Genomic DNA, 15,424 nt, shown 5'->3' on the forward strand with positions numbered 1-15,424 from the left:
GAAACCATTGAGGAAACAAAAAGGAGCATATTCCACTGTCTTTTTTTTCCATGCACGTGTTGAATGAATCAGAAAATTCTTCAATGAAATAAGCTTTCGCCCCACTCTTGATTCCTCTAAAGATGATCTCAGCTTTCCAGGTTCTTTGGAGAATACTTCCATTATGTGAAAAAGATTGCTACTTTGTTGCAAAAACTGCTCAGTACTTCACTTTGATATTTATGGCCTCATTTTATAGGCTGTTCAGCTCTTTGCCTTGGATGTGAGATGCAAAAGTGTACCAGTCCTTAAGAGGAGTTCTGCTTGAGTCTGGGAAGCATCAATGTTAATTCACCTGAAAGTTTAAATTATAGTTTTGATAATTAATTATAATTAAAAAGCTAATAGCCTTCCTGTGCCCCATGTATACCTAATGCTCAGTTTATTTTTTACAGTGTCACACAAAATTGTTTCCACAAACCACACTGTACAAAATCTATGGCTTTTACACTCACTGGAAGAATGTGGACTGAATAGCAATTTTGACTGATGATTTTTTAACCTCATGTTCAGCCTCATGCTGGTGCAACATTTTTAGTGTGAGTTGCTCCTCCTAAAATATGACACTATCCTAACAGCAGCTGCCTGGAATTCAGCAAACGCTCTTCTGATAGAACTAGTGTAAAAAGGATCAGTCTCTTCCGTTTTGCCTACAGGTAATTTGTAGCTCTTTCTTTTTTGCTCTGGAAGATTGACCCGTTCTGCTAAAGGACAAGACGAAGTCCCTTTCTAGTTGATTTACTGATCTTCTGAGCTTCACTGTTATCCACTGTTGCCTTCTTACATTTTCTGTTTTTGGTGTAAAAACTTATTTTTAAAAATTAAAACTTATCAACAGCTATTCCTTCCTCTAGTCATACATGGATACACTGGCAGCTGGTGGTTACTGCCTATGCACTGGAAGCCTCCAAGAGTTTCCACATGCTGAAGCAGTGAAATGGGTATATCTGCAAAAAACGGTAAGTTTTCCAGCATTCCTAGCATGTTTCCTTTTGCCTTGGCGATAAATAGGATCCTCCTTCTGTAAGACCTCTCTGCCCTGCCACAGTCATTAGCTGTCATTGTCTGTTCTGTTCCTGTATCTTTCTCAACAGATCTTCATTCATGTTTGCAGCTCCACCCTTCTGCTAGTCCTGATGTGGCTGTGAGCTTGCTGACCATGTCTGCTAGTGAACCTGGAAGAAGCTGGACTCATCCTTCTAACTCCCTTTGCCATTGGTTTTTATCTGGATGAGTTTTCTTTAGAACTGAATTCTAAACCAGCACAGGATATTTAGTCTGCTTTAGAGCCTGTTACTAGAGGAACAGAAACATGGAATATAATTTTTGAGACCCTCTATTTGCTTCAATTGAAACTGTATCAGCCATACTTGTGATCGAATATGAAACAGTGTTTGATCTGTAATGGATAGCTGTTCAGCTCTGGAAGTTTTCTGGCTTGCCTAACCTACACCTGAGTAAATCCTGCAATCCATCTGTTAGACTTGAAGTGATCAGCGTTAGGTTTAAAATGAAGCACAGAAGCTGGGAGGTGTGGACTGCACTGGCTCTATAGGCTGCAAATAATCGGGATAAGCACCGCTTTAAGAGAATGTGAGATGCAAGTGAGAAAAAGCATTGATGTCTTGCAGAGATACATAAACCTCACAAACTATCTATGAAAGCTGGACTATGCCTCAGGTTTGTGCAGAGCTCACACCCTGCATTTTCCCCAGTGTACCTCTGTCGACCCATGTAACACAGTTTAGCAGCCATCTGTTCCCTCACAAACAACTTCTGCCCAGATTCACACCAGTAACATGGACCATCCTGAAATCGCAGAGGTTGAACTATTACCTGCTAGGGTGACAGCAATGGAGACAGAGTCTGATCCCAGGGCATTGGATGCATTGCAAGCATAGAAACCCACATCAGCTTCCACGGGTGCTAAAATCTGCAAGGAGTCATCAGGCTGAAGGAGCAACCTGGCACAAAGCAGAAAGAAAGACGTAATAGTTTCTTAGTCCATGTGAACATGAACATATTTACTGGGAATTTTCAGGCTTAGGTATATTTTTTTTATAGGTCAGGCCTTTAGGCAATATTTAAAAATCTATGAAGAAGTTTAAATTCTTACATTGGGACTGTAAATTTTGATTATTTGTATTAAATTTTAGTCTCATTCCCAGTTCCTCTACTGCTGGCATGTGTATTAAAGAAAGATTGCCAAGTAATTAGAACATCTACCAAGTGAAACCTCCTCCTCTGCTGTGCCACTTCTGTATAATGTTGAGTGAGTTCCCTAGCATTGCTGTCTTCCAGTTCCGCAACACAGGACTAGCAATAGTAAAGAATTATTGCAAGGGAAAAATCATGAAACATGCTGAAGCTGTGCAGAAAGAAGAGAAATGAACCACAGGCTCAGTGTTAAAGCCTGAAATAGGTTCAGATTCTTAACTGATGGGCAGCTTGTACAAACTCGGCAGTCTTGGTTCTCCCCTAACAGTCAGTGAAGATAGAGAGTAATTCTCAGCTCCTCCTTGGGCTGAACCAACTCCTTCTTTCCTCTGCCAGTAAGAGGAGCCTATCACAAGCTCAGTCTAATGCCTATGATTAAATGGAATTAATATGGTCTTAGTGCTCTTATGAACTGCCTCTTTCCACTGTCTGGCTTTGCCAGGACTCATCAGGTCCTAGCATATACCTGTTTCAGCAAGAATTCAGTCCATGGGCTCCTGTCATTGCTTATGTACCCTTATTTTCATCACAGTGTATTTCATGATTACTTTTCCTTTCTCTTAATTTTCTTTTTAGCTGGAACTCTTGATAAAATCTAATTTTACTGTTCTCATCAGCAACTTTCAGCAGCTGTTGCTTGTAAACTCTTAGTTGAGGCTGTGATTGACAGTGGCAAGGGTGAAACTGGGGGAGGGATATGCCTGTAAAACACATGCAATAAAAGTCTGCTCACAGATCCTGGAATCGACGAGTTTCTTAACGCTCCCATCCCCACAATAAAAGCTGTTGTCTCATGGACCAAAAAGCTGCACATACTTGATTTTTCACAACACTGTGGGTGGTAGATCTCTAAAACAAACCGGATTAGGGCCACCCAGCAAAATCTATTATAGGAAAAAGCTCCAGAGTTAACATTATTTTTTTACCCTTTTGTGAGTAATAATAAAAATAGTCATTATCAATAAAAGAGCTGCCTGTTGTTAAACAAGTTTTGTAAAGGCTTAGAAAAATGCACATTTGCAAAACAAACATTAATACTTTCAAAATTGCATCTATGTTTGCACAGCAAAAAAACCACAAATGGCTGAAATAATTCCTTTCCCACTTCTGCTGTCAATGATGTTTTTCTTACGTCTTAGTCATAAGCAGGGCTGACTAGATAGCCACTGCTAACACTGACAGCAACTGACAGATCTTTTTACTTGCAGAACTAGTGTTAGCATGCATCAGTATCTCACACGTAAATTTTTAGTTTAACACTGATTGCTTCAATCGTTACATGGAATTCATTAAATCTTCAGAAGCTGCCCCACATTATAACAGCCTGTAACATTTAAAAGTTCTGTGTGTTCTGTCTGCATGTGTGCAATATAGTATGTAGGCAGATCTTCCAGTCTACATCAAACTAATGCTTACAAGACCCCTGAAATAATTTTAATAAATGTTTCTGACACCTTCAGGCTGAGGAAAGAGCTTGCCTAATATTACACCTTATAAAACACAAGGATGCATACTTTGTTTGTTGTTAATCACCTCTCCTAACATAAATCCCTCTCTGTCAGCTTAAGTCACCTCAAGATCCAGCACAGGTATTTTTAGAAATAGAAACAGTCCAGGTAGATACTTGCCTTCAAAAAAAATAAACTCCAACACAGCTCCATCTTCCTATCTTTTCAACCCAAGTTTTAATACCCTTCTCCAGAAACAAACATAATGTCCTTTTCTTTTCAATAATTCTGTTATTTGTGCATCACAATTTGGCATAGCTGCTTTTCTTGAAAGCAGATCCTTTTAGTCCTCTTTGTACAGAATTATTTTGGCTGAATTCCCTATTTGCTCATAGATTGCTATCTTTGTTAGGTATTGAGTTGCTTGTCAGGGGTGGAAAAAAACACCAGCTGTAGCAATTCTTTATGTCACCAGCATGTCTGAAAATAATGCAGCTTAATATTTAATCAGTTTCATCTCAGTTGTTCCACACTGCATTGCCTCCAAGACAAAAACGTACTTTGCAGGACATATATCAATGACTAAATCAGACAGCACTTCGCAAACACTGTTCACATGCTGCTTCATGTCCATTTATAAAATTTATTTCTGTTTCAGAGAAGTTGAATTATCAAGTACAAGTGGATCCTCAGTGATAGAAATTGCAGCATCCTTGCATGGCTTACTAAACAATGTATAAATTCCTCAAAGATTTTTCACTTTTAAAACTGATTCTTCGGGAACTTAATCTCAATTTTCTCTAAAATAAAACATTTTCCAATATATACAGCACTCAGCAGACTTTGGTGTGGATACTAGAAGGCTCTGCAATGGCACTCAGAACTCATGCTGGTGTAAACTTGACACTTTAACCGTAGGAGAGAGTATGGACTCTTCTGTTAAATATGCACTCAGGCTGAATATGCAGACGCAAGTCGGGGATCTTTTACTGGAGCCACAGATATTTTCAACTGCTGCTTCTTTTTGTGCCGTATGTTTTCATTCTACTGAGTAACTGAAAACCAGCACTTTTTTGGGGCCCTTGTTCTATCTCTTTGTGACCGTACCTAGACTAAAGCTAAAGAAGTTAATTTTTGCAAGGATAGCTATGCAATAGGAGTCATACTTTTGGGTGGAGGAAACAGCTCATGGAATGCAGCAATGGGAATAAAGCCATACATCAACCATCACTACTGGACATCACTGGCTCAGACAAAATCCATGGCCACAATGCCTGAAAATGAATGCCTCTATCTGAGTGGCTTGTATACACAAACCAGGTAGCTGTCACCCAACCTAAAACCAGCAGCCTACACTCTAAAAATCACAATACCAACTAAGAACTTCTAAAATCTCAGTATATTCAGTAGGGTGTGACCTGAGGAACTTCAGCACTACTCTCTGGCCTTTCTCAGCAGAAGTGTTTCTCTTCAATACTAGTATAGGCAAGCCCACCTGTATTTATTTTCTTATTCCCATTAAGACAGAGGTGGGCTGGAAAACCCTCTTCTCCATTCAATGGCTGGCAAAGCATGAAGAAAACAAACTGCAGAGCTGAAGGACAGCTCAAGCATACCAGACACCACCACATGTAGATGGCCTTGCAGTTTACAGCAGGACACTCTAAGACTGCTTAAACTGCAGCTTTCATTGACACAGCTGACAGGCAGCAAGAGCATTCTGAGCCAAAACCAGAATACTGCTCTTAGAAAACCCAGCAAGAAAATCCACAAACCAATTTTTTTACACACCATGATTTCTACTCTTACATTAACTCCAAAGATATAGGTGTCGAGTTACATCTCAAGCTCAAAGCATGGTCGTTTCCTCCCCCACACACCAACCTGGAGGAACTATAAATGATGAGTACAGAAGGAAGTTCATAAAGTGGAAACTGCCTCAACATTTAAAGAAGAGTTGTCAATGACTTATGCTACTAACTGGAAAACAAATGATACTTTCCTGAGTCTTTCTGATAGAAATTTTGAGCACACACACAACTGACTGACAATTCAGAAACAAAATGCACCATTTAAGGCTATTTCAGCCAAACTGAATGGGAAAAATAAAGGTTGAAAAGGAACTGTAAAATTATACACTAAAAAAATCTGAACTAAAATTTCAGGAATCATATGACTCTTTTATTTCAGCTAAATTAATCTGCTTGTTGGTATACCATGACAGCTTATAGGATGTAAAATAAACTTGCCATTTTCTCATGACTGTAGTGACTAGCATTCCTCATATGTGAACTTTATGTAATGTCCCTTCCTTTTCATGGACACCACAGAAGTTACAGTCATTTCAAGTAGAGAAAAAAAAAACCCACCTTAATGGACCAATTCTAATGGGATATAGCCACTGGATGAAAATCTATAGATATGAAACTTTTCTGGGGCTGGCATACAGAAATTTTCACAAGAATATGTCCAAATGAAGGGATTCTGTATGTCCAAGTCATAATTATGACTGCATGTGATTTCCACCAGAGATACATTCTTGTTCTTAGTGACCTCTACCCCTTCAGAAGTTACCATTTTTCTGTGTGTTGAATTTAATATACTTATTCACCTTCAGGCAGAGAGGCAAGAACCAGGAAACTCGGATCATTACACAAAGCAATTATTTTTTCATTGATTCAGCAGTCAAAGTAAAGAAGAAGCCAATACGCTAATTTCATAACTGTACAGAAGGGGCAATTTTACCTAACTCAAGACTTTACTGGACGATCCAAGGCCACCACACTGGAAATTAATTTTTGTTTTGGTCCTATCTTTTCTCATATCCTAGGCTGACCTTATGACTAAATGTAGATGTCTTAGCTGAGGTCAGTATCTTGTGCAGAAGGAGCTCCTAGCAGATCCCTGGACAACTTTGTTGTACTATGTTGGTCATTATTACTGCCTACTACACTCTTTTCCTGTTCTTATATATTGGTTTCTCACAGAATAGAGCCTAAATATAAAATCCCAAGCACAGACATGAGAAAAATGTATGTTACCAACACAGTTAAGCATACAACTAGTACTGAAAAGAACCTCTTTCTCTGTGCTCTTCCACACAAATGAATAATGTGGAGTGATAGGAAGTAAAGCCTACCTGAAGAAAAACCAGCATAATTTTTGTGGTATACTGATAAAAGCATTTTGTTATGTGAACTTCTCAGGTTACATGTGGGACCAGCACTCCAGAGTTTAAAGAGATGAGGATTCACCAATTCACATGAGAAGACTAATGATAAATGATCAGTCTGTGTTGAGATGACAGCAAAGCTGCAAACAGCCATGAAGTGTGGTTCCACAGTTCACAGCCTTCATCAGAACACATGCAGTAAATGGTGATTGTAATGCCCCTTAAGGTTTATCCTGGGGCAGTTTAATGCATGGATACATATGTGGAAGGCTGAAGCCTCACTTCCTCCATCTTCTCTTACCACAGCCATGTCTGTCAGGCCCTCCTGGAGCACTGGGAGAAATGCAATTCGTAGCACCAACAGAAGATAATAGCAACAACCAACGACCAGTTTTCATTTCTCAATACCAATCTTCATAGAAAAAATCTCTGCCTTCAGATGGGAAAATAAACTAAGGCTCCCAATCTCCAGATGCAGAGTGCTCTGTTGGCTGTATCAGGCATTTATGTCCTTTAGTACTTTACAATCCCTTCTTTTTTACTTACTCAAACAGAAGTAAGGTTCCTGTCTGCCACACCAGCCTGACCCACCATCCAGACCTTGCTGAAGAGTTACAGTGCTCTGTTTATCTCATTTACCACTTCACATGCACTTGCCCTTCTTTCTGTTATGAAGTCAGACTACAGCAAAATATGGTTTGGTCCATGGGACTGACAGGCAGTAAAACATGGAAAGTGAAGAGTCAAAATATCAATTATTTTCTTAAAAGTTAAATAACATTCTTTACCTATCATTGTATTTCACTTCCTCTCCATTCTTAGCCCAGCTGATGGTGGGCTTTGGGTTTCCCACTGCTTCACAGTGAAGCAGCACACTCAGTGTGCCACTTGCTAGGACTACTGTCTGTCCCAGGTGGGTGACGACCTCTGAAGCAGAAAGTTGTTGTGCTGCTGAAATCTTTCGGAGGATGGCAGGCTTTTGAGGAGGCCTGTGCAAGCCATTTCCCAGATCTACAGAGGTGGGAATAAATGTTTCAGCAGATGACATCCTCAGGGAGCTAGTAAATCCAGAAACACGTCTGTGGAAAGGATACTCCACTAAGGCTGAGTCAACTTTTTGCCTTGATGCTTTGAGGACAAATTCCTGGTGCTCCAAGTGGCTCTTGAAAACCTCGTGAGCCAGCTGCACAACAAGCTGCTCAGTGTAGATATCTCTAAGCTCCTCAGGCTGTTGTGACAAATTCCTTATGATATCATCCAAGTGTTTCTGCTCTGTGACCATAGTAAATGGCAGGCTATGCTCCCGGCTCTGGTCCTCCTCTGAGGACGCGTTTCTCTCCATAGACTCCTGGGCTTCCCAGGACTCCAAATTTTCCTCTGGCCAGCTCCTGAGCTGTAGCAGCCTCGAGACAATATTGTCATACCATCTGCTGGGGTTAGCAAGGTGTCCCCGCTTTTCAGCCTTGCTACCATTGAAGAAAATCCCATTGAGATGTTTATCCTCTGTTCGCAAGGCATCATTTAAGCCAGCCTTCCTCATGCCCTCGTCCTCCCTAATACTAGCTGGCTGCCCAGCAATGATCTTCTTGTTGCTTCCAATCAGTTTAATTATGAAATGCTCCCGGGCTGGCCCTGCTGTGCAGGTGTATGTCCCAGTGTCTGAAGGCTTCAAATGATGGATTTTCATGTACCCATAGGGCGCAATGGTGATGTGAGCTGAACTGACAAGCCTCTTGTCATCCTTCTCCCAAGTGATCATTGATTTCCTGAACCTCCTGGTAGGACATCGGAGGATAACAGAAGTTTTGGGCAGCAGGTAAGCATATCCACCCACAATGAAGTGCAGTTTCTTCTGTTTCCTTGTCTGGATGTAAACTTGCTTTACAGCCATAATATGGGGGCTTTGCTTATGAGCTGGTCTGTTGTGCCCTGAAATACCATTATATTATTAGTAAGTGATACCATTAAACAAAACAAGTAGTTTACATTGTTGTGGGCAGCATTTGACCCATTAGACAGTAATGGGAGAAACCGGCCACCAGTTGCTGGACATTAAATTCGAACAATCAAAATAAGAGGAATAACAAGACACACTTCAGGAGTGCGAAAGTAGCCCACAGTATATGCGGAAACCAAATAGCCAGGGACAAAAGCTTTACAGGAGAGAGAAAACTTGAGTGGAAACATAGTTCTTGTTGTTAAAGTACTTAAACAAAGACTGTTACTTAAGAATTGCACTGAGTAGAGAAGTGTTTACCATCCAAACCTTCAAAGACAACACGATCTTGCAGGTCACAACAGCAAGGAAGAATGAAAGTCTTGCTACCTGAAGGAGTAATGTTGAACAGAACAAAAATCTCTGGGCTAGGCTTAAAAACATGGTAAATACTATTAAACTGCACTAGTTCAGTGTGTCCTTCTGGTTTCCAGAGCTCTGTGTCAGAGATCTTTATTATGAAGCACTAAATTAAGCTGCACAGGCATACTATTAGTAAATACCATGCAGCATTTGGTCCAAGCTTTAGTTCTAAATGTCAGATATTCTTTTCTCCCTACATACTCAACATTCAGCAGTTTCGGAGTCAAGCTGAAGCTAGGCTGACTTTTACATGTCCAGCTGACTTACTGCAAACTAGGAAAGAATATACAGGGGGGCTTGTGATGGGCAACAACAAATGCATGAGCTACCAGTGTAAAATACATCTAACGTGTGTTGCATGGTTCATTAGAAATCCCAGGTCATAGAGGATTTGGAGTGACATAATGAAATAACAAGTTTCTAAATGATCATCAGCAAAATCCCTTACCAACCATTTTCCTTGCAGCTGTTCTAGCAGAGAGTTTATTTGCACCTGCCCTCAGGCTGCTGTGCTGTATCTCTGAGCCTCTACATTCCAGCTGTGAAATTCAGATCTAGACTTTGGTCAGAATTTTGAGCCAGTTTTTCCAGAAACTAGGAGTTCCCTTCCAGCACATTGGCCCACATCCAGCTCCATTAGTAAAACCTGTAGTGCTCCTCCACTGGCTTGACTTGTTCACAGACAGAAAAACCCACTCCACAAGACTAACACTACCACAAAAGAAGGCTATGGAGCAGGAAACAGCATGGATTGCTTAGTGAAGGACTTCCAAGCCCCTTTTCCCCAGGCACTGCCCAAACACCTTTTCCACTTACTTGCACAGGGGCCTAGTGCACAGGGCCTGATCAAGGATGAGAATGGCAAAGGGAGGCAGAGTGAGGAATTGATGATAACAAAGCCTCCAGTTTTCAGCATCTTTCTGCAAACAGCATTTCGACTCTGTGTGCCTTCTCCACAGCTCACTGAACACTAGGAACAGGATGAGAAACATTAGGAAAAACGAAAAAGCTGCTCCTTGTCATGCACTCCGTCCTCACCTCCCATATCCACATTGCATACATACACCACAGGATATAACAGTTACAGTTTTCAAAATGTTGCAGTGGAATAAAGCAGAGCAGTATCTGACTGTGCAGCTATGAACAGTGCAGGCACAGTAAGGAGATGAAATATCTGTTATTTTCTGTCCTGTAAGGCTTAGATTATTTCCATGCTCCTGCTAGCACTTCTCTTCTGTCAAATGGTGTCCCTTGTTTTAATGGTACTGTGCTACAGCTCAAAGGCAGTCTTTGCACTTTGTTTCTATGTGTCTGTGTCTGCTGGCTGGAAAAACTCCTGCTCATGCTCAAGACCAGACCTCATTAAGGTGCAGATCACAGTAGCATTCTGGTCTGGCCTAAGCTTAATCTTTAAGCTTTCCTGTTGCAAATCTATTTAGGAATAATAAAGGGATGAGTATTTTAGTTACCGATTAATTACCTCAGCCTTGTAGTTACTACATATGGCTTACACAGAAGAGTAGAAACCCTCTAATACCAGACTATGCTGCTTGTTGCACAGGTGGACATTGTTTGATGGACTTCATCATGACTATCCAGTTTCATATTTATGCATACACCATTGTGAAAATGAAATACAGGCAGTGCCTTTGCACTGGAACCCAAGCAGCAGTCTGTAAAAAGAGCTGGAAAATGGGTAGAGCACTGTAATCTTCACTGCCAGAATGGCTCTGTGTCTCCTCGCAGAAGACTTTATGAAAACATCCACTAATTTGAATAAAATGCCCAGAGAGATCACCATAAGAAGGGTGCAGGTGGGACAGTTCCATAGGGTGATTGGTGTTTCTTTTACAATTTCCACAAGGCAATTTCCACTACCTTCCATGAAAGAGGACTAGAAGAGTGGCGGCAGAGACTGCAAGCTGTGGAATGATTTTCATGCTTACTGGAATGAACCTCTGCTTTTGCTTTGACCTTACAAGATCAAATTGTATTTTTATAATGTCTCTCCTCCCTTCCCCTTCCCCTTCCCCTTCCCCTTCCCCTCGCCTCCTGTTTCCACCCCTCCTCTTTTCTCTTCTCTTTATCATGGGAAAGGGATGGAGTGGCCCCAAGAGGAAAAGACTATTGACATCAGAACAGTTAGATTTTGGGAACAAAGAGTTAGCCTAGGGTAATAAAGATTACTCTTCATCAATGCCTTGGATGGAATAATAAGCATAGGTATGGACAGAGAGGGATTTATTATTTTGAGCATGACTTGAGTTTACATAAGAAGGCTCTTAATGGTTTGGCCAGATGGCTAAAACACATCTGCGGAGGCAGTCACCAAAGAGGAACAAGGAGCCAGTGATAACAACCCCAACCAGCGTGATAAGGACAAAACTGGGCATAACACGCTTTGTGGGGTCTGACCTTATTTGGCTCCTCTGCCCCAGTTTGCATAGGAACTTCATCTCCAAGACCTGTACAATACTCATGCATATGAATAGCATACCTGTGTCCAGTCAGAGAGAAGCCACTCATTGGGACAATCCTCATTTTTGCAGGCTTGTTGTGTAATGGTCCTTGGCAAGGAGCAGAAGGTTTCTGGCAGCTCTAACAAGCTTCCATCTGCCAGGCGTTGCTTACAGAGTGTATCTCGCTTCTGGACACCACCACCACAGGTCTGTGAACACTGTGAGAAAAGAGACACAGACACCTTTTGTTACACCTGCACCACCCCACTTGCTGCAAAATTTACTTGTGAGTTTGGGTAGAAATCAACACTTGGTCTTGGCCAAACATAAAACAAAAATTTCAGAGACCTCAAAGTACGCTGCTTTCAAAAATGTCAAAAATATTTTGGAAAATGGAAGCAGCTTATTTTGCTAATATTTAGACAAACTGCTTCAGTATTTCTGAAATGTTCTGTTTTAAGGTATTGGTACAAAGGACATGGAAACAGTGAGTCAGCATTGCAGTATGGAGGTGGAGAACTTGTCCTTTCCACTTGGAAAATGAGACTCTAGCATGTGATGTGGAGAATCTAAATACTAATATCTCTGTCTGAGCTCTGACAGTGACTAGTGTCAGAGAGAGTGGAAAAGTCTTGTCTGGCAGTAGATAAGTAAATTGAGATGATTAATATCCAAAGAACACACCTCCCCTCTGTCTTTAATGTAAATACCTCTCTCTGTATCCATTTTTCTACTCAACCAGGGCATAAAATTTTGAATAACCAAATTTAGTAGCTTTCCTGAATATTTTTTGTAAATTTAGTTGCTCAGTCCTTTTTCCTGAGGATCCTTTTCCTGAGGCTGCTAACAGGCTCCCAGTTCTGCTCAGTTCAGCCAGCTCAACTCCTTTTCTCCTTTCTTCTAGCAAAGGAAAGGGGGAGCTTGCATTACACTGACATGACCAGCAGTTGCTTATAGCTTGTGACGTGGCAGTTATGCAGGAGAAGTAGACAATAATACAAAGAAGTATTAAAATGTATACTTAAGCAGTTAAAAAGGGAGTGTTTTAGAAAATCTTGCAGTTCTGAAAGGCCCTTCTCTCTTAGACAAAGGGCTGCATGAACTTTAATGCTAGCCCGAAAATTTAGGATAAACATTTTCCTTGAAAGACAGAAAAGAAGCGCAGAAAGACATTTTTATATTTGGCTTGCTTTTTAATACGTAAAATTAGCTTTTGTCCTACTTATTTAGAATGTTATGAAGCTCAAAGGCTTCCAAAAAACTAAGCAAGAAAAACATTAGTTTTCATCAGAAGACAATGTTTATCAGCCTCTCATTTGAGGACAATTCATTCCTGAGGAGGAAGAAAAATATGATTAAAAGTAATATTCCAACATTGCCTAAGGACTGTTATCCTGTTAACTTATATACAAGATACAAAATGGGTTACACACTGTGAATACTACAAAGAATGTTCCTTCTGTCAATCAGTCAAATCTCAGAAAGTCCAACTCTACCAGAGATAAGGCAAAACACATCTTTCCTTGCTTCTTGGACTTTATTCTCTTACATAGTGCTGTCCCTGCACAGGACAGCCCCAAGAGTCATGCCATGTGCCTGAGAGCATTGTCCAAATGCTTCTTGAACTCTGTCAGGCTGATGCTGTGGCCACTTCTCCAGGGAGCCTGTTCCAGTGCCCAGCCACCCTCTGGGTGAAGAAACTTTTCCTGACATCCAACCTCAGCCTCCCATGACACAGTTTCAGGCCATTCCCTTGGGTCCTTTCACTGGTCACCACAGAGGTGAGACCAGTGCCTGCCTTCCTCTTCCCTTCACAAGGCAAATGTAGCCTGCAATGAGGGCTCCCCTCAGTCTCCTCTTCTCCAGGCTGAACAAACCAAGTGACCTCAGCCACTCCTCACATGGCTTCCCCTCCAGGCCCTTCACCATTTTTGTGGCCCTTCTTTGGACACTCTCTAACAGTTTAATGTCTTTCTCATATTGTGGTGCCCAAAACTGCCCCCAGCGCTCGAGGTGAGCAGAGCGGGACAATCCCCTCCCTTGCCAGGCTGGCAGTGCTGTGCCTGATGCCCCCCAGGACAGGGTTGGCCCTCCTGGCTGCCAGGGCACTGCTGACTCCTGTTCAACTTGCCATCGACCAGGATCCCCAGGTCCCTTAACATGGTCTCCCATGTGGTTTAATTTTACACTGCTCTCTACTCAAGGTGTACAACAATACGGGTTTGTTCCTTGCTCTCAAAAATGACTTCTCTGCTATGACTCCACAGTAAGATAAAGTGCCTGCAAAAGGAGTAAACATTTTTTTCTCAGAAGGTGTCTCTGTTGGTTTTTAATGTGTGAAACTTGAAGATTTAGAAGAGATATTTTATGGTATGGATTAAAAATAACTAGGAAAATATAATAAAATATTACCAGTTTTCCCATGCTGACTTTGTTTTCAAGTCATTGTTTGAATTATCTTTGGAGCAAAGTTAGCATTCAAGAGCAAATAAAGAATGTTGGCATTGAGACTGTAGCACTTATTCAGTAATAAAACAAAGCTGGATGAAGATTTACTAATGGATGTCTCTTGTTTCAGGTATGCAGAACAGATATGTATAGGGCCTTGTAAAAATGAAAGCTTATATATACACTTTTCTCCAGAAAATGATAAAGATCCGAATGCATTTAGTAAAGACACAGAACTATTTAAAAATAAATAGTCTGGAATATGTAAAGATGTGTTTTAAAAATTGTTTGTAACGTTACAACACTGATAATTATTGTGCGTTTATCTACCAGGAACACCAGGGCTTTGAATGGCATTTAATTCAGACAATCGTTCCTTACAAGCATAAAAGACTTAGGAAAGAAAACACTGGTCATTACAGTTTAAATCTTTTGGGGATTTTTTTGTGGTTTTGCATTAAACCAGTGTGAATGAGTGCTCTGAAAAGCACCACAAACTCCACTGATGAGGCCAAAGAAATGTACTGAAAACAGGCTCTGCAGCAAACAGATTTTACCCTTTCATGTTGGTAAAGCTTTCAAGGACCTTCCCTAGGGGGAGGAAGGCACCTTCCTGAAGGGCCCTTCATCTCCCTGTATGAGGGGAATCCTCTCAGGAGCCTGGGGAGAGGGGAGGCGTTGTGGGTCCTTTAATGCAAGGAAAGAAATCCTTCTTCAGGTTTTCTTCTGCTGGAGGGACCCATAGCAGTTTTGCTGCATTACTGGAGGTCACCTCCAGAAATTGTCTCAGCCACTCACGTCCTTTCCGAATGTTTTTTTTCTTTCCACATCTCAGAAGCCAACAGCTGTAATAATCCCTAAGCGTAATGCACAAGCCCCATGGTGCAGGTTTTCAGATGGGAAACCTGTGTGAGACTGAGCTGCAAGGTCTGGTTTTCCTACAGGGTGGAAATACCTGTAAAGATGATGGTGTTGCAAAGAAGGAAAACAGACATACTTAAAAAATGAGAGAACGGAAATTGATTTTGATGGATTAGAGTTTTTTTTCTGGCACAGCACTCATCTGAACAGAAGCAGAAGACAGTAGGTAGAGAAGCACATTTTTTGTGCTGTTTTCCTCCAGTGAAAGGTAAGCACTGGAAATACTCAGGCCTGGGCCTGAAAAGTCTGTGGAAGTAAGGCAGAAGAGCTACAACATAACTTGTGTTGAACTGCAGCAATGAATTACAGCACAGGTTCTCTCTCGCCCAGAGAAGACACCAGTTACCACAAGTGTGACTGA

The 15,424-nt window shown here is 41.2% G+C and overlaps 1 protein-coding gene across 3 annotated transcripts in view; it reads right to left on the minus strand.

Annotated features, from left to right (window-relative positions):
• ADAMTSL1 (ADAMTS like 1) overlaps positions 1–15,424 on the minus strand; it is a 415,229-nt gene that overhangs the window by 33,566 nt on the left and 366,239 nt on the right. For all 3 annotated transcript variants that reach the window (XM_042013122.1, XM_042013121.1, XM_042013123.1), the window contains 4 exons: positions 11,733–11,912; positions 10,052–10,205; positions 7,665–8,805; positions 1,876–2,003 (listed from right to left, as the gene is read on the minus strand). In XM_042013122.1, coding sequence (XP_041869056.1) covers positions 1,876–2,003; positions 7,665–8,805; positions 10,052–10,205; positions 11,733–11,912 — 1,603 coding nt within the window. The remainder of the gene's footprint in view (positions 1–1,875; positions 2,004–7,664; positions 8,806–10,051; positions 10,206–11,732; positions 11,913–15,424) is intronic.

The sequence above is a fragment of the Corvus kubaryi genome, unplaced genomic scaffold, assembly GCF_017639235.1.
Source record: "Corvus kubaryi isolate FWS band 111438036 unplaced genomic scaffold, C.kubaryi_AGA036_p1.0 split1-37296, whole genome shotgun sequence".
Taxonomy (NCBI): Eukaryota; Metazoa; Chordata; class Aves; order Passeriformes; family Corvidae; genus Corvus; species Corvus kubaryi.